General features: G+C 43.1%; 1 protein-coding gene across 1 annotated transcript in view; it reads right to left on the reverse strand.

Moving 5' to 3' along the window:
* LOC129163060 (oocyte zinc finger protein XlCOF6-like) overlaps positions 1–13,712 on the reverse strand; it is a 30,159-nt gene extending 16,447 nt beyond the window's left edge. The window contains exons 1-2 of the mRNA XM_070548215.1: positions 13,461–13,712; positions 13,205–13,317 (exon numbers count right to left, since the gene is read on the reverse strand). Coding sequence (XP_070404316.1) covers positions 13,205–13,214 — 10 coding nt within the window. The 5' untranslated portion in view covers positions 13,215–13,317; positions 13,461–13,712. The remainder of the gene's footprint in view (positions 1–13,204; positions 13,318–13,460) is intronic.
* Between the last annotated feature and the right edge of the window lie 5,702 nt (positions 13,713–19,414).

Consider the following 19,414-nt stretch of genomic DNA (forward strand, 5'->3'; position numbering starts at 1 on the left):
CATTCAACTTCTTCATGGCACAAGCTCCCCCTAGCTTAACCAGCTAATGTGCTCATCTAAAAATAGCCCCCTTTCACAACCAACTGAATGTGTACGGTTCCGCTTCCACCAACATCATACACAAAAAATCCTGAACACTGACTAGAAATTCACAGAATTTTTATAGAAATAAAAGAATCTTGTTTAGTGGGCCTTTGGTAATTTAAGACCTTTGGAAACTGTATTTAAGGATTATTTGTAATTTTTAAGGATTTTTAAGGCCTTAAATTTTGAAAAGCAAATTTAAAACTTTTTAAGACTTTTTAAGGACCCGCGGATACCCTGTAATATAATTATCATCATTAATATTATTATGATTATTGTAGTTGCTATATTTTATATATATATATATATGTGTGTGTGTGTGTGTGTGTTTTATATATTATATTGGTATAATTATTATCGTCATTAATATTGTTATTTTATTATTATTATTGTTACTATTATATTATATATATTATATGTTTTATTATATAAAATATTATTACATAATATATTGTTATTATCGTTATTATTATCATCATCATTAATATTGTTTCCTTAAGAATTTGCTCAGATGCCAACCAATTCCACCTGTGTGCATGCAGCATCTCTAGGACCAGAGAGTTGGTACCACTGGTCTTCCTACCGGACCGAGTACCTTGAGGCTGAACAACAACCTCCCTTGACCTCTGGATCAACCAGAGGGTCGTCTGACGGTGAGGTAGACACTTCCGACAGATTGCGCCTGGATGATCTTTAATAAGAACAACTTAGCTATTCGCAAACCAAATTCTTTTTTACCCAGAATGCTCCTCTCTCCAAGATACACTTTATGATACATTGCATTCACCTGCAAACAAACACACTCCACCTTAGATCCATCCAAACAAAGGGTTGCTTTTTAATACCAAAGTTTTAATACCAAAGCTTTCATAAATTGTCATGTTTAAATTGTTTAGTAATACATTTCTTAACTTTTTAAACTTGACTCGCCATTGAAATAAACACAGAGTGGGTGTATATGGTGGATCAAGATCAAGATGGCGCCGGTGTTCATGGCTTGCCGTCTGTCACTACCAGTGTTATGTTTGTTTGTTTTGATTTTATTGACTATTGTAGGAAATGCCAACTCTCTCTTGGTATATGATCGCCTATCCCAACTGGATCTCCGAACTTCTGCCAAAAGCTGGGGGAAATGGAACCAAGCTGGACATAAAACTTTGCCGCCGCTAATATCGGAGATCCCCGCTCACCTGTGCCGTGTCCCAGATCCACCTCTCCGGCATAAGTACCGTCGCCGGGGTCGCCGGGCCGGCTTCCTGGTGAAGCTGAAAGCTTCTTTTTGCTGTTCTCACAAGCCCTTATTTAGAAAACAAGGAGCGGTGCCTACCCTCCGCTTCTCTCAACGATAGTTGGATCCTGTCTGTGCCTGGCTGGTACCTGTCTTCGGCCTGGATGGGACGCCCCAGTCCCGAAAACCCTGCTCTCCTCGTCCCCGCCAGCGTGGTGTGAATCCGTGTAACCTGTGGCCTCTGTGTCGGGCTTCTATGACGGCTTGTGATGGGGACCCGCCGCTTACTGCCAGGTTTGGCCTGGTAAATGCTAGGTCCCTAGCGAATAAAACATTTATTTTGAAGGATTTTTGTACATCCCGAGGACTCGATTTTCTCTGTGTGTGCGAGACGTGGCTGAGCGCCGGTGAGTGCAGCATCTTCTCTGATCTTCTACCTGTCGATTGCTGCTATTTTAATTTCCCGCGTTTTGTTGGGCCGAGGAGGAACAGCCACTATCTTTAAAAGTCATTTTAGATGTAAACAGCTACCAGCCCCGTCGCTTACCAGCTTTGAACTGTCTATGTTTGAGCTGGGCTGCACTCATACAGTTTTGTGTGTGGTGGTTTATCGCCCTACAAAATACAAGGACTTTTTGGATGATTTTGCTGACCTCTTGGCTGAATTCATGCCAAAATATGATCGTATTCTTATTGTTGGTGATTTTAATATTCATGTGTGTTGTCCTGATATGCCTATGGCGAAGGGCTTTTTAAACCTTATTGATTCGTTTAATCTGGTGCAATGGGTGACAGGTCCCACACATGAATGTGGACACACACTTGATCTTGTTTTATCTCATGGCTTCTCTAGTTTTAAAATAGAGATTGGTGATGCTGTGTTTTCTGGCCACAATCCTGTGATGTTTGAAGTTCCTCCTGCATGTGTCTCAATTAAACCTTGTGCTGTTGCTCAGCGCAGTCGTGTTTTGAACTCCTCCACTGCTGAGCACTTTTCAACAGTATTTGACCAGATTTGTCAGATCCCGGATCTTTTATGCAGCCAGACCAGGGGTGGACATTAACTTCAAAACCAACCGGCCAGCTGGGCCGGTAACTCTGAATATTTACCGGCCCTGCCAAGAATCTACCGGCCCCGCTGGTCAGCTGCCAAAACGAGTCAAAATAACAACTGAACCGTTTTAAATGTAATAAACCTTCATTTTGTACACATTCACAAACATAATAATGTATTCAAGTTTGAATTTGTTTGTTCCCTCAACAAAACTCAATTTTGTCGTCGCATACTTACGGCATACAACGCAGTACATCACCAACTCCGCTTTGCTGTACTCGAGCCATTGGCTGTGTTCGAGATGAGCCAGTTCTGCGCAGATTAGACCAGCGGTGATCGGCGAGCAGTGCATGCCGGTTAGATTTGTGTCCGAATTGACGCCGACTTGCTCTGACGTCATGCATACGTAGGCAACGATAACCTTGTCAGATCAAGGCGACCGCAGATTTTGGAGCAAGGTGCTGCAGCTGCTCTCCCTCGGCTGCAAAACCTAGAGGATGACGGGAAACGCCTGGCTCTCACCTGATCTAAGATCTGATTGGTTCATATTCTGATCCAAACATCCGGTGGTAGAACATGAAATGTTAGTTGGTCACATGTATTCTGTAAATCATGTTACGTTGATGATAACAACAATATAGGACATGAAGAGAAATGTGTTTTGTTTTCTTTTGTCACATTTCCTATGAGCACACTGAAGCTGCAGCTGATAACCTTTACTTATTATTACAGTCAGGTCTTCATATACAATATATGATATCCACAAGCACGTGAGGATGTGTTTCAGCTGCTAACAGGCACCAGAATTAAAATTGAACAAGTGTGAACGCTAACGCGATATCTTCAGCCATCGTCACCCCCGAGCTACACATGTAGGGAAGTCCAAGAGATTCAACTGGCAGAAACAACTGGTTCACACCATAGTCTCTCTCTCTCACTCACACACACACACACACACACACACACACACACACACACACACACACACACACACAGGAAAAGAGCTGAGAAAAGGCAGAGAGGAAACGGAGGACACCAAGTAGTTAAAAGAAAAACTACAGCTGAGCCGAGGCGCGCCTCGAATGGGGCGCGTCTGATCTGAACTGAGGAGCGGCGAGCAGCGGCCGAATTTCGTGAGCGATTCGCTTCTCGGCGCTTCCGCGGCCGGTGTGTCCCCGGCGTAAACGCCGGCTTTCAGCCACTCCCCCTGCTGCTTCCGTCTGCTCTCGTCTGTTTTCCAGGCGAGCCGCTGCTCAACTTCTCTGCGCCTCCCGTCTTCTTTAAACCGCCAAGAATCATTCCACCTACGCACACGCTTCTCTGCTTCATACCGTTTCAAACTGTCTCGCTTCTCCTCACCAGTTTTAAAGCGTTTTGCCGGAGATTTCATCAAGAAATCCCATCCCTGTGGTGGCGCGATCTTCCTGCGTGCTTGTGTGTTTCTAGCGTGGTTCCACTTCGTCTTTAATAGTGAACTTATAGTTCACGTGACTATAACTAGAATAGTGCACGAATCGTACAAGTGCAGTACGTGGTTAGAGGCGCGCAGGTTCACGCGCGCGAAACGAAAACGGCGACTTCCTACAGGGCGGGGCGAAAGCCGGTGAAAGCCGGTGTGTAAATGACAAATAAGGCTTGGGCGCCACCCGGGCGGTAAGTCGCCAAGTATTTACTGCCCGATGAGAAAATTTAGCGCCATTGGCGCTCAGGCGCTTTAAAGGTCCACCCCTGCAGACTGAGGAACTGAGCTCTTGGTTTGATTCCACCTGTCGGACTGCTTTGGACACTGTGGCTCCATTAAAAACCGGGCTGCCTAAAACTAAATCTGAGCCTTGGCTGAAAGACATGACCCGAGTTGTCAGACGCGACTGCCATCGGGCTGAGCGCAAATGGAAAAAGGACAAACTACAGGTGTCATTTCAGATGCTGAAGGACTGTTGGCGTCACTATCAAAGAAATGTGAGAGAGGCCAAAAGAAAACACTTATCTGACATTACTTTGACTAACTGCCACAACCCGCGTGTCTTATTTAATACTATTAACTCTGTTCTTAGTGCACCGTTTACTGACTGTATTGAGCCCTCATCTGAAGCCTGTGAAAATGTTTTACACTTTTTTATTGAGAAGGTTTCCTTAACAAGGGCTCAAATCTGTCCTTGTGCTCATGACCCCTCAGTCTTTGTTTCCTGCTCTGCTGTCCTTGGCAGGTTTGAGCCAGTGACCCTGTCCATTATAACGGAGACTGTTGGTCGTCTTAAGCCTGCTGGGTCTCCAAATGATGCTGTTCCTGCTCGACTTTTAAAAGAGGTGTTACCTACAGTTGGTCCTCTGGTTCTTGAGCTGGTAAACCATAGTCTGATGTCAGGCGTTGTCCCTAAAGATTTTAAACATGCAGTAGTCAAACCTCTGATTAAAAAACCTGCTCTTGATCCGCAGGATCTTGCGAATTACAGGCCTATCTCCATACTACCTTTTCTTTCTAAAATTCTTGAAAAGATAGTCTATAGCCAAATATTGGCCTTCTTGGAAAATCAAAATGTATTTGAGGTTTTCCAATCTGGTTTTAAACCCTTTCATAGCACTGAATCAGCCCTTTTAAAAGTTTTTAATGGCATATTCTTAGCTACTGATGCTGGGGACTGTGTTGTTCTTGTGCTTTTAGATTTGACAGCTGCTTTTGATACTGTGGATCATGCCATTTTATTCTCTCGTTTGGAGCACTGGGTGGGCATTAGCGGCACAGCTCTCGAGTGGTTCAGGTCCTACTTGGCAGGGCCAACATTTTGTGTCAGTCTTGGTGACTATGTGTTGTCCTCTGCTCCTCTCTTGTGTGGTGTCGGTATGTGGGCTCGGTTCTTGGCCCTCTCCTCTTCTCTTTGTATCTTCTTCCTCGGGTCTATACTGAGTAAGCATGGCATTGCTTTTCACTTGTATGCTGACGACTGTCAGATCTATGTCCCTCTTCAGAAAAAAGGCAGAAACCTCATACAGCCATTACTTCAGTGTCTTGATGACATAAAGGCTTGGGTGTCTATTAACTTTTTAACATTCAATGATAAAAAGACTGAGGTGATGATTTCTGGTAGTCCTACTGAGACCCCCAATGTGTTTGTTGATTCCCTGGCCCAGTTTGTTAAGCCAACTGTCACCAACCTGGGGGTCAAAGTGGACTGTGATCTGACGTTTGAATATCAGATTAGGGCGGTGGTAAAATCTAGCTTCTTTCACCTCAGGCAGCTGGCGAAAATAAAGCCAATTCTTTCACGGCAGCACTTCGAGACAGTGATCCACGCCTTTGATACCACTCGGCTGGATTACTGTAACGCACTCTATATTGGGGTCAGTGCATCTTATATTAGTCATCTACAGAGGGTGTAAAATGCCGCAGCCCGTCTTTTAACTGGCACTCCAAAGTTTGAGCACATTTCCCCTGTTTTAGCTTCACTTCACTGGCTGCCCATTTCTTTTAGGATTCATTTAAAAAATCTTTTGTTTGCTTTTAAATGTCTCCATGGCCTTGCACCTTCTTATCTCTCTGTCCTGTTACAGCCTTACACTCCCTCCCGCTCTCTCCAATCAGCTGATCAGCTGCTCCTGAATGTACCCAGGACTGGGCGTAAACTTAGAGGAGATCACGCCTTTGCTGTAGCAGCTCCTAAACTGTGGAATGAGCTTCTTTTAGAGATAAGACAGGCCAGTTCCTTACCTGTTTCTAAGTCACTCTTGAAAACACACCTCTTTACCCTTGCTTTTGACACCATGTGAGATGTCGGTTACTTTTTTTTTTTTTAGTTTTGACTTATTTTAGCTGTTTTTGTGTTTCACTGCTGTTTTTATCTAGTTTTTATTCTTATTATTGGGCTGTTTTAATTTTATGTCTCCTGTGTTTAATTTATTTCTCTTTGCTGCTTTCTGTTTATTCTATTGTTTTAATGTATTTTCTGTACAGCACTTTGTTCCTGTGCCGGGTGTTTTAAAGTGCTTTATAAATAAATGAACTGAACTATATTGATCACTGAACAAACAAAGATCTTTAGATCTTCTGAATTAACAAATAACCTTTGCAAATAAATTAAATCTTTAAAAATAAATATTATAATCTTTTGATTAAACATAGACCAAGCAAGTTGGTGTAAGAATTTATATCTATTATATACATAGCACGTATATCACATATAGCACATATATTATATACATTTATATCTTTTATATACAAGCACATATATCCTTATATGTATATATGCATGTAATTTCATATGTCAATATGTTTGATCTTCTTAGGAATTAAAACATAAGCTGATAGCAACAGCCTTCAATTTCTAGATATGTAGTTCATTAACCTCTACCCTACTTTGTGAGAAATGTCCCCACGTCTGTGGAGGGATCAGACATGGACACTGCTTATTATGGGATAGTAATAGCACCGACTCCTCCTCCAGCATCGACAAGCCTGTAGTTTCACTTTGGTTCGCTCGGTCGTTTATTTTCTAACTTTGTTGACAACCATGTCGGTCACGTCCAGCATGCGTGCAGCAGAGCAACGAGGAAAACGTGGAACGGACTTCAGCAGAGGGGGGAGGTCCCTTCTGACATAATGGTTGCGACATCTATGAATCATCTCCAGTCGATCAGCAAATTCAGTAGTTTGCTCGTAGTTTTCTTGATCCAAACGTTGGACCGTTTCTGCCTCTAACAATGGTTTCTGATCTTGCTGGTTTCTCTTTTTTCCGCCACAGCACCGAGATCACCACGTAGAGCTCCAGTAAAATGTGTTCAGACTGTGGAGCCCACGTTTGATGAAGCTTTGAATCAGTAGTAAAATGAATCGAGGAACTTAATGAATCAAAGTCGTCATTTGCATTTTTTTTTTTACTGTGTGGGCATCGGAACGAGCCCCCGCACCGTGAGAAACACAAACATCCCAGCTCTAAAGTCGATCTTCATCCTGTTAAGTGTTATGTTCTGATGTTGTGTGTTTATGTGTATATGTGAGGTTTGTTCTTTTTATGGGCATGGAAAAACGGAAGTGACGTATGTGTGTGTAACCTTTGACCTGTGACATTAGTCAATAAAAGCGAGCTCCTGGTGAAAGATGGGCGTGTGAGCGGTGCCCGGATGTAGTGGACTGGCCGTCTGACGCCGAGCTCTAAAACGGTGAATCTTTGAGTCCGTGTGAGTTTCATGAGTTAACCTCCTTTGCTGCGAGACTTGCACTTCAACTTTCGTCTTGATTCCGCTGTGTTAAAAGACATCGGCTAACAGGTTATGGGCCCAGATGCTTCAAGACGGAGAAGATTGTAAGTTAAGCTAACTGAAGCCATGAGTCAGAAACGAGAATCAAACTCTCGCTGGTCAAGGCTGGTGTTCGATGGGGATGAGGACAAATATGAGCTGTGGGAAACTAAGTTCCTAGGCCACCTACGTCTACAAGGTCTGAAGGACGTGATCTTAAAGTCTGACGAGGATGATGATGATGAGGAATACACGGATAAAAACGCTGAGGCATACGCGGAGCTGATTCAGTTCCTGGATGACAAGAGCCTGTCCCTGGTGATGCGTGACGCCACTGACGATGGGCGGAAGGCTCTCCAAATATTAAGAGACTACTACGCCGGGAAAGGGAAGCCCCGGATCATAAGTTTATACACGGAGCTGACGTCGCTATTGAAGGGCGACAGTGAAGGCGTGACGGACTACGTCCTGAGGGCGGAAGCCACCATTACTGCTCTAAGGAGTGCGGGTGAGTCTTTGAGTGATGGCTTACTCATCGCTATGGTCATGAAGGGACTACCAGATTTGTTTAAACCCTTCATCGTACATGTCACTCAAAGTGAGACAACAATGACTTTTGCTGACTTCAAAGTAAAATTAAAGAGTTATGAAGACACTGAGAAAATAAGAGTTGCAGCAGTAGCAGGAGGCGATAATGTGATGAAAGCACGAATTCAGACAAAAACTAAGATTGCACCGCCAGATTTGGGAAGTTGGAGAACTGTTGATGCTGATGTGATCTGCTACAAATGCGGTCAGAAAGGACATAAAGCTAAAACCTGCTACCGAAAGAGATGGTGTTACTACTGCATAAGTAACACACACCAGACTGCAGCATGCAGAAGGAAACCACAAAAGGATGTGGCTCGGGGAGCAGCTGATGAAGACGACGGCAAGGAATTCGTATTTCGACTGAGGGATGAGGATCAGGAAATCCAGACGAATAGCCGGGTTACAGGATTGATGGTGGATACAGGAGCAACATCACATATCATCACCAACTTGGACAACCTCCGGAGATTCGATGAGGACTTCAAGCCTAAAACCCATCACATCGAGCTGGCTGATGGAACGAGATGCAAGGGTGTAGCAGAGAAAAGAGGAGAAGCCGTGGTTACTCTGACAGACAGCAGAGGACGACAACACCGAGCAGTGCTTAAGCTGCGCTGGACATCCCATCTTATCCACAGGACATCTTTTCAGTGAAGACAGCCACTAGTAACGGTGCAACAGTTTTCTTTAAACAGGGTGAAGACGTGCTGAAATGTGCTGACGGAACCAGATTTCCCATCATAGCGCATAACCGACTGTACTTTCTACAGACTGTGAGTAATGATCAATGTAACGCCTCGTACGACATACAAACTTGGCATGAAATCACGGGTCATTGTAATTATGATGATTTAAGGAGACTACAAAACGTTGATGGGATGAATATCAAAGAAATGAACGATAAAAAGGGAAATTCATTCAAATGAGAAACAGATAACCAGATGCTAGAGCTAAAGCAGTATTCGAGCTGGTGCACACAGATTTAGCTGGACCGATTAGCCCTGAGACTAAGGAAGGCTACAGGTATGCCCTATCATTCACTGATGATTATTCAGGAGCTGTTTTTATATACTTCTTAAAACAGAAGAGTGACACTGCAAAAGCTACTGAGAGGTTCATAGCAGACACGGCTCCATACGGCAAGGTTTTATGCATAAGATCAGATAACGGCACAGAGTTCACAGGACAGGGCTACCAAATGGTGTTGACTAGAAATGGGATAAGACATGAAACTTCAGCCCCATATTCGCCTCATCAGAATGGCACAGCAGAAAGAAGCTGGCGGACTCTTTTTGACATGGCAAGATGCATGTTGATAGATAGTAATTTGCCTAAAACTTTGTGGGTTTATGCTGTGCAGGCAGCAGTCATAACAAGAAACAGGTGCTTTAACAACCGCACCGGTCAGACCCCCTACCAAACAATTCGTGGTAAACAACCTGATCTATCTAGAATGCATAAGTTCGGTAGCAAGTGCTATTCATACAAACAGGTAAAGGGTAAACTAGATTCGAGATGTGAGGAGGGACTTTTTGTAGGATATGACAAAAACAGCCCTGCCTACCTGGTTTACTATCCACAAACAGGACAGGTGCAAAAGCACAGGTTGGTAAGATTCAGTACAAGAACAAGGCAGGAAACACAAACAAACATGGTACCAGAAGATGAGGATGAGTTAGACATATACCCCCAAACCAGAAAAGGAGTGGCTGAGACTGCAGAAATGGAATCAAAACAGGATCCAGTCACCAAACCAGAGGACAGCAGTCAGATTAGCCCTAGCCCTGATGCAGAGCAAGCTGCAGCCCGTTACCCCACTAGGATAAGGAAAAAACCGAGCTATCTACTGGATTATGTGACAGAGGAGGAGTCTGATGATCAAGCTTCAATAAACATTGATTACTGTTACAGACTTCTATGTAATGTACCTTTAACATATGAGGAAGCTGTACACTCACAAAACGCTCAGGAATGGAAAGATGCAATGGAGGAAGAGATGTCATCCTTAAGAGAAAATGACACATTCACTCTAACGATCCTGCCTGAGGGCAAGAAAACAGTGGGAGGTAAATGGGTGTATGCATTAAAGAGGGATACAGAGGGAAAAGAGAGATTCAAGGCAAGATACGTAGCTAAAGGATTTACTCAAAAGAAGGGCATAGACTACGAGGAAACATTCTCACCAACTGCAAACCTAACAAGCGTACGAGTGTTGATGCAAAAAGCAGCCCAAGAAAACCTGAGTCTACATCAAATGGATGTGAAAAGTGCTTATTTACATGCACCGATAGATCAAGAGATATACCTAGAACAACCCAGAGGTTATGAAGAAAGGTCAGAAAGGGACAACATGGTGTTAAAGTTAAACAAGTCAATATATGGTCTCAAACAAGCTGGTCGAAACTGGAACCACACATTGCATGTTTTCTTATGTAACAATAACTTCGTACAGAATCCTGTAGACAGTTGTGTGTATACCAGACAATCGAAAAATGACAAAATCATACTCATCATATGGGTGGATGATCTGATTATTGCAGCCACAGAGGAGAAAGTACTAAAAGAGATCAAAGAAACCTTAACTTCAAGATTCAAAATGAAAGACTTGGGACAACTGACCTATTTTCTAGGCATTGATTTTAAGCTGGATAAAGACTATATTAAGATGTCACAAACAAGATATGTAGAAAGGATCCTAGAAAGGTTTGACATGCAGAACTGCAAGCCTAGATCTACTCCTTGTGAACAGAAGCTAGACTACAGTGGTGATTCTAAAAAGATGGACAATGTGAAGAAATATCGGGAGGCTGTTGGCAGTTTTATTTACTTGGCTACATGTACCAGACCTTATTTGAGTTTTGTCGTGAGTAAACTGTTGCAATATTTTTCAGAACCTACAGAGCAGCAGTGGGTCACAGTCAAACACGTGCTAAGATACCTGAAAAGTACCTCCAGTAAGGGATTGTGCTACAGGAAAAGCGAGGATGAGAAACTTGGGCTACATGCATATAGTGATGCAGACTGGGCTACTGATGTAAATGATCGTCGCAGCACTTCAGGTTATTGTGTAAGTCTCTGTCAAAACGGACCAGTAGTCTCATGGAAAACAAGAAAACAACCCACTGTCGCACTATCAACATGTGAGGCTGAATACATAGCACTAGCGGCAACTGTGCAGGAGTGTTTGTATCTGATGCATTTTCTGAGGTATCTTGATGGATGTGAATACTCTAGTACACAGGTGTATGAGGATAACCAAGGGACAATTGCAATAGCTAACAATCCCGTACAAAGACAATGACGTAAACACATCGATATACGGTATCATTTTGTAAGATCAACCGTAAGGGATGGATTATTATGTCTGAGCTATTGTCCAACCGACCAAATGGTTGCAGATGTCATGACAAAACCCGTTACAACCTGCAAGCTTGTCAAGTTCAACCACTTTATGTTTGGTCCATATTTTTAATGCTTCTGAGAGACAATGGGACAACAAAACCTCAGAACAAGTGGGAGTGTTAAGTGTTATGTTCTGATGTTGTGTGTTTATGTGTATATGTGAGGTTTGTTCTTTTTATGGGCATGGAAAAACGGAAGTGACGTATGTGTGTGTAACCTTTGACCTGTGACATTAGTCAATAAAAGCGAGCTCCTGGCGAAAGATGGGCGTGTGAGCGGTACCCGGATGTAGTGGACTGGCCGTCTGACGCCGAGCTCTAAAACGGTGAATCTTTGAGTCCGTGTGAGTTTCATGAGTTAACCTCCTTTGCTGCGAGACTTACACTTCAACTTTCGTCTTGATTCCGCTGTGTTAAAAGACATCGGCTAACACATCCACATACGTCACATGATCAGGAAGCAGAAAATCCATGTGTTAGCAGATTGTTTTGGGACGCTGCTGAAAAAAAAGTTAGACAAGAACCGGAAAAGCTTCTACCGATCACAATTCGACAACGGATTATGAAAGAACAGATAACACTCAAAATGCGCGGATTCTTCCTGATGTAAGAGGTGAGTCTACTCTTTGTTTTGGTAGTTTTGGCGTTGACATCATCATAGAGCAACGTTCTGTGACTCTTAAAAAAACAGTAAAAACACTGAAAAACGCTGGCAGCGAAGAGCTTTTCTGATCAGGAAACGGCTGGCAGTGAATGAGTTAAACAAAAAGAAAATTCTAATTTGTGGCGCGCATCCATAAAATAATCCATGTTTAGACTTCTTCTGTGTTCACAAATCAGTCAGTGAATCATACCTTAATCAGTCACACGCACAAACCACGGCCCATCGTCATTTATTGGACTAATGATGGACGAATGGAAAAACAGCCCAACCCTAGTGTGGGCTACCGGAGCTGCAATACTTACTCTGAACTGCGTGGCACTAAAGAGTCGAATGTTTTTACACAGTGGGCCTTTAAGCTCTAAACCACAGCGACATGCTGAAGCAACAGCAGTCATACATGCTGTCAGCACCGCTGCCGTCGTGTCTGCAGCATGCTGTCTCCCCAACTGTGATTGGTCAAATGATGATGCGTGACTGACGCTACAACAAAGGTAGGTTGTGAACAAGATGAAAACCTCTCCTGTCTCTGACTGATTCTCGTAGTGACTGAAACCCGACAGAAGACCAAATAGTTCCCACAGCTTCATCTCACCGCTCCCCATGGGGACGGGTCAAATGCAGGACGTAACTTCACCAGTGTGTGACGATGACTTTGGGACTTTAACTCCCCTCAAAACAAAAAATTCTTTGGATCAAAACGAGTCACGTGACCACTATACTTGGATTCAAAAATCATTCATTGGAGAGATCTCTTCACTCTAAAACTTCAATGTTCTACAACAGTCTGTGAACGAGTGAATGACTGTGATGTAAAACGCTTTGGGGGGTTTTAGAACCCCAGTAGTGCTAAACATATACAGATCATTATTTTAAAGATTGAACCTCATTCTCATAATTTCACTGTAATGCCCCACCATATACTGACAATATATTCATTCATTCACCAGTACCTGTGTCCATGCTGTCCAGGTCCAGGTGGTGAAGAACACACGATGAATCAGTCCCAGCTGATGGATGATCCTGAAGTGGTAGCAGGTTTTCTTTAGCCGTGTTTAGCTAACAGCTGCAATAGAAACAAAGCAGGAGAGCTGATTAAGATGCTGCTTCAGAACAACGCAGGAGATTAAAGATCCAACGCTTTGGTTCTGGCCAAAGGAACAGCAGCAGATCCAGAGGGCAGGAAGTCTAGAGAAAAGCTTTTCTCACCCGCAACCTGATTCTGGAGCTCCGATTGTCACGAAGACCGCAGAATATCTTCTCTGGTTCTGGAAAGAACTCCACCAAGTTGTTGAGGAGGAGAAGAAAGTTTCCACAGCCTGGTGAGAAGATTTCTGCAGCAGCAGCAGTTAGTCGCTTTAGCTGATCAACTCTCCCAGAGACTGAAGTGAAGACATTTTTACTGCAGAGCCTCAAATATTCTCCTCACATACCAGAACAACAAGCTAGCTCTGTTAGCAGCTTCCGGTTTCTGCTTCTTCCGGTGGTCGGTGATCAGCGTAAAGGTGCACTACCGCCACCTGCTGGAGCAGAATAAAACACACCTGTGTGTTCAGAATGGGACTAATAAAACACATAACATGTGATATCTTCCTCAAACAATTACTTAAAGTAAAGACAAGTTAGTTTTACACCTGTAATAATTTTGTTATTTTCTCTATTTTTATTTCAATCTTGTTTGATTTCATCTCATCTGTTTCTCTTTGATGTAAAGCTAATTATGTGTCTGTTGCTGCTGCCTCTTGGCCAAATCATTGTTGTAAATGACAATGAGTTCTCTATCTGGTTAAATATATTTCTGATACACACACACACACACACACACACACACGTATATAGATATGTATAGTTTTATGGTGGGCTGGTTTGATTAATATGTGTGATACGCTGGGCGATCAACTGTTTGAGACATCAACCAGTCCTGCTACATGTACATACAAACAGTCCAAAGAACTGGGTGTGAGCGTGTGGCCCCCCACATACGGCCCTTTGAACACCCAGATGGTCTGTCACACATAAGTTTCTGGTTCTGATCAAGCGGTCAACAATATTTACATACAAACGGTCCCAAGTCAATATATACGTCTGTGGTCACAAGTCCTGGGTGTGAGTGTAGCCTCTTTGTGGCCCCCCACAACATGATGAACACGGGTTTTAAAAACTTTGAACAGCTCCTGTGGTTTAGATTCATCATATATTTCCCCCAGTTTCAGCTGAGTGTCTCATTTAGTAATAAAACATGATCTTGGTCTAGAAGCAGACTCTTGTTCATCATTGATTGTTTTTTTCTGTGACCCCCCCCCCCCTTTTTTTTTCTCTTTCACCTGTCTCCATGACAATAACAATAAAGTTTTAAGTATCAGGCGTGACATTAAAGCAGAAGCTTTGGTGCTCCACCTGAGAGTAAATCTATCAGGCTTGTCACCAGCATTCAGACATTAATTCTGTTAGCTTCATAGCCAGACAGGACGGGGGGGGGGGGGGGGGGGGGGTTGCAATCGCGGACGGTTGGACGCGCAAAAACATGGCAGACCGGCAAGAACTAGTATGGCAGAGGTTCGTAAACACAGACATTTGTATGATTCAGCTCTCAGAGATCACCGGGATCAACATGTTGTAAATAATTCTTGGAGAGAAATAGCTCGCACTGTCGGAAAAGACGAGCACGCTGTTAAAAATGCTGAAATGCCATGTTGTAAACAGTAATTTTTACTTCTACTATGGTGTAGTGTTGGATGCATGCCGTAGAGCTCCATGCTGCCCCATTCAGTTTGGGAGAATATTGGCTCACCGCAGAGACAAGCCGCACGAACCATAAACGCTGCAAGTTGTGAAGCGCGTTCCAGCCGCGAGCCGCATCACCAAGCGGAAAGTAAATGCGTCAAGCATAAACCAAGCTTTACCTAGGTGCGCGTTGCGGAAATTTTTGGCCATGCGGAGGCGCGGTGGAGGGGCGTGATTGTTAAAATGACGCAAAATGACGCAATTTTTCCGCGCGGAGCCGTGCGGACCTCGCACACGCGTCAAGCATAAACCAACCTTGACGCCCTCCCACAGTCACTCCAAAGGGATTAGCGGGGCTGACACGTGTTTAGCCGTCAGAGCCGAGGGGCTCATGCTGCAATATTGCTACCAAGCGAGGCGGAACGAATGCCGCATTATTCGCGCAACGCCATGCCTGCATGGCGCATTTATAGACATACCATTGCAGTAATATTACAGTGATATGACAGCATGGTGTGTCCTATACAAGCACCTCATGTGACAAATGAGTTTTATTCTCCTTAAATATATCTGCTGTTCAATTTCACTTACGGAGTTTTAATTTAGCAGTATTTATCTCCTGTTGACAAATTTTAAGCATTATTAAAATGACATTGTGCATTGTTGATGTACTCTGAAACAACCTTATTTTACTGACTCTATGTGAAGTTGAAAAATTTATTTTGTATTTAGGACTGGTTTCGTTGTTAGTTAACTTCAGTGTTGGAAGCAAACAAATAAAATAAAAAAGTCACTTGGTTTTGGACATATTCCCTGAATTAGCTCTGATGATGTAAATAAAGGTGAACGTTTCTGGCAGAAGGAGAGCAAAACACATAGAGCCTATGACATTTTTATTTTGTGATATGAGCTTGTGGATGCTTGACGAGCTCCCCCTTTCCCCCAGAAGGGTTGATTCTTTTTGATTTTGTTAGATTACAATCTTATGCAACAGCTCTTCTACAGCGATTTCTCCTGTCACTTATAGGTGATGTGGATCACATTTTGTGTTTATTTTCATTTTTTTCTTACACTGATTAAGGCAGTCTGTTAGTTGTTTTGTTTTGTTTGTTTTATGTATACTGTGCTGCACGGCTCTGCCCCCTGCTGATGTAAACTGGTGATTGCAAGTTCCTTGGGATGGGTATTTTTGGCTTTTAGAGGAGCCATGTAATGCGAGATCCAACTTTTGCATCGGTTTGCACTGCCTTGTGGGTCTCGGCTGCCTCTGTATACATTTTGCACACAGCATCTGTCCACCAGTCGGTGTGGCAACATATGCTATGCTTAATTGCTTGCCGGCATCGGACCTGTTTTGCTTATATCCTTTTATGCCTCTTTTACTCTGGTTAGCCATGAGTTATCTCATGTCTCAAGAGGAGGGACGGCGGTTAACGATTTTCCTACACAAACAGTTAGTTACATAGAGGAATGATGCATTAACAAGTAGCAAGGTGCTATGCACCCACCTGTGTGCCTCTGTTATAAGATAAGTAAATAGAACATATTTGTGAATGAGGTAATGGCTGGATGTTTGAGACCTTGAATTTGAGCTGAAAGAACTTTTGTTAGTACAACTGTGGATGAGAATAACTGGAGTCCAGAGTGACAGAGAAAATACTTTAAATAATGGATGATAAGAATTTTTGCTGAAAACAAGTCAAAATCAACAGGATCTCCCAGAATTTTTTGTACTTTTTCGCCCACAGGTCGTGAAACCAGGAAATTGGGCTCTGATGAAGGTGCTGAAACAAGACAATTGGGGCAGCCAGAGGTGAGAAGGTCCATTCAAAGTACTCCTCACCACTCCTACTGCTGTGAAGATTGCTGAGAGGTCATCTTGGATTCATCTATCCCACTGCAAGCTCATCAGCGTCAACTGAACGCTATTAGAGCGCAACGAAGTCCGGCTTTCAAAGGCGTGATGTTAACAATAGGTACTCACATCTCAATCCCGGTGAAGATGAAGATCTGCTTCAAGCTTGCTGGTTTCACCACATTGTTGATGTTGGTGCACGTTCATGGCCCTGCACTTGGGCCGCCTCTCAGCATCTGATGGAACGACTGGGACAGCAGCATCTGACTGGAACTGGATCGACGGATTGGGGCTCCTCCCTGATGTCACACCTACATGAATACACAACCTGCGCCCACCTCGGCTGAAGACCCCCTGGACGCAACTACGACAGGACACAGCGAAGAAGAGACGCTGGAAAAGGAGAACTACTTCAATCACCTGCACCCAATCTCCAACCTGGTTTCACGGTCAAAGGATCAGAAGGACTTTTCGGGGACAAGATCAGCTCCCTGACAGGTGGACAACCACCTCAACACGCCATGGAAGGACCCAGACGTCTCCCTACTGAGAAGTTGAACTGTGCGCTCTCACATCCCAAACTCCATTCTTGAATTCCAGACCTGGACTTCAAGGAACTCATCAACTTAAGACTGAAACCATCCTGATCAACGGACGAGGACTCTAACCGTTCCAAACGTTCTTCAACCGGGACTCTCAGTCCACGGACAAGCCCTTTGATGAAGAACGCCTGGTTTGTGTAAGGTTATGAAGTTCATTGTTTTCAACTCCATACAGCTGCCCCCTGTGCACAATAACACCTGTGTAGAAAGCCAAGGTCGGGTGTTCCTCAGACTGTTTACATTCCAGGAGAAGAGTCCGAAGGAGAAGAAGAAACTTTACTTAATCAAAGTACTTTATTTGTGATTAAAATTATTAAGCAAAACAGATGTTGATCAACAATAATCAAGTGAATGATCTGTGAAATAAATATGTCATGAATTATGTTTAATGAAAACAGGACTACGGAACAGACATACTGATCCTCATCTCCATAGAAACGCATGACACATTGTTCCAACCAATCAGAGCTTTCGGCTGCCGCAGGAGAATCTGGTGTTGACTTCAAGTGTCCAATCCACTTTACTACAACTTATCAACAATTCAGAGATATAAAACAAGGCAACGCCATTTTAAGTCAGTTCCATTTTGACTTCAGTTCTAGTCACCGTCATCCTAAAGAAAAGCACAGCCTGGCCAGATGTGTTTTCTTCTTTAAACTAAGAACTGTGAAGTTGGAGATTTTTGTCGTTTAACAACCAGACGACGTCCTTTCAAAATAAGAGCACCTGCTGACGCCGCCGAACGGTACCGGGGTCGACCCTCCAGACGGGCTTTGAAACGTTGTGATCGCTGCGCCGACAGCTCCAGCGTACATCCGAGGTTCTTGGACCTGGCATTTCCTGATCTACCTGGGAGGCCCCCACTGGGTACGTACACGGCAAAATAGCGGCTCATGTCATCACTTTATAAGCCTCGTGATATCTAGTCATAACAAAGACTACCAGATTCAATGACGTCATCCTAAAGAGTCTGAACCAACCACACACACACACACATGCACCAACATAACATCCATATCCATTTTCATCCATCACAGAGTTAGTCCTGGTAGATTGTTTAGAATTTATAATTCAGAAATTAAAGATTCTCAAACGATCCCAACTCTCTCTCTTTTCTTGTCTCAAAGTCAATACAGAGTGTTTAATTAAACTCCCTGATGATAAAAACAGCCTATTCTTCTGTTTATAAAAAGTGATCTACTTACAGTGTATTAAAATACAACTTTAGATAGTTACATCACTTTGATTCCGTTACATTTGCCTCAGCTTCTGCCATAGTTAGAGCTGCATGAATTGATACTACCTGTTCCTCATTCACAGAAACAGCCGTGTGCGACCTGCAGCTTTAAATTCATCTGATGTTTCAATAAACTCTACTGATGTTTTCTGTGTATTATATGGTCTTGCTAATCCTTCCCAATCTCTTTACAGGAACTGCTCTAAATTGTAGAATTGTTGCATCACAGTAAATTCACACCAACATGAATGAAATAGCTCTTCTTTAGTTCATGATGGTGTTGATTTCACTGATTTCCATTATCTCACTTGTGTCTCTGTAAGCTGCTGTTTGATGTTATTGTCAGTTGTCAATCAATCAACTTTATTAACAGACTCAAGGTCCAGAGACAATAAAAACAAACATAAGATAAAAATTACACAAGACAGAAATAAAAAGAAGTCAATATACACACCTATACCAATAATGCCATAATTCAGACTGATAGCATGTGGTACTACAGCCAACATTAACCAAGCACTTAATAATAACATTTTCACATTGATTAACTCGGCAAAGAAACGTAAACATCAAGTTCCTCAACATAGCATGGAATGTACTGATCCCAGAAGAGACAAACAAGCAACTCGCACTTTCCCAACGAGGCCTCTTTAGACAATCATTATATGCTGCATTAAGATGCCTAAGACTTGTTTGCTTATAGGAAGACCACAAATGAGCTGTATATAAATGTGTACAGTATAAT

This window comes from Nothobranchius furzeri, chromosome 2, assembly GCF_043380555.1.
Source record: "Nothobranchius furzeri strain GRZ-AD chromosome 2, NfurGRZ-RIMD1, whole genome shotgun sequence".
NCBI classification, from domain to species: domain Eukaryota; kingdom Metazoa; phylum Chordata; class Actinopteri; order Cyprinodontiformes; family Nothobranchiidae; genus Nothobranchius; species Nothobranchius furzeri.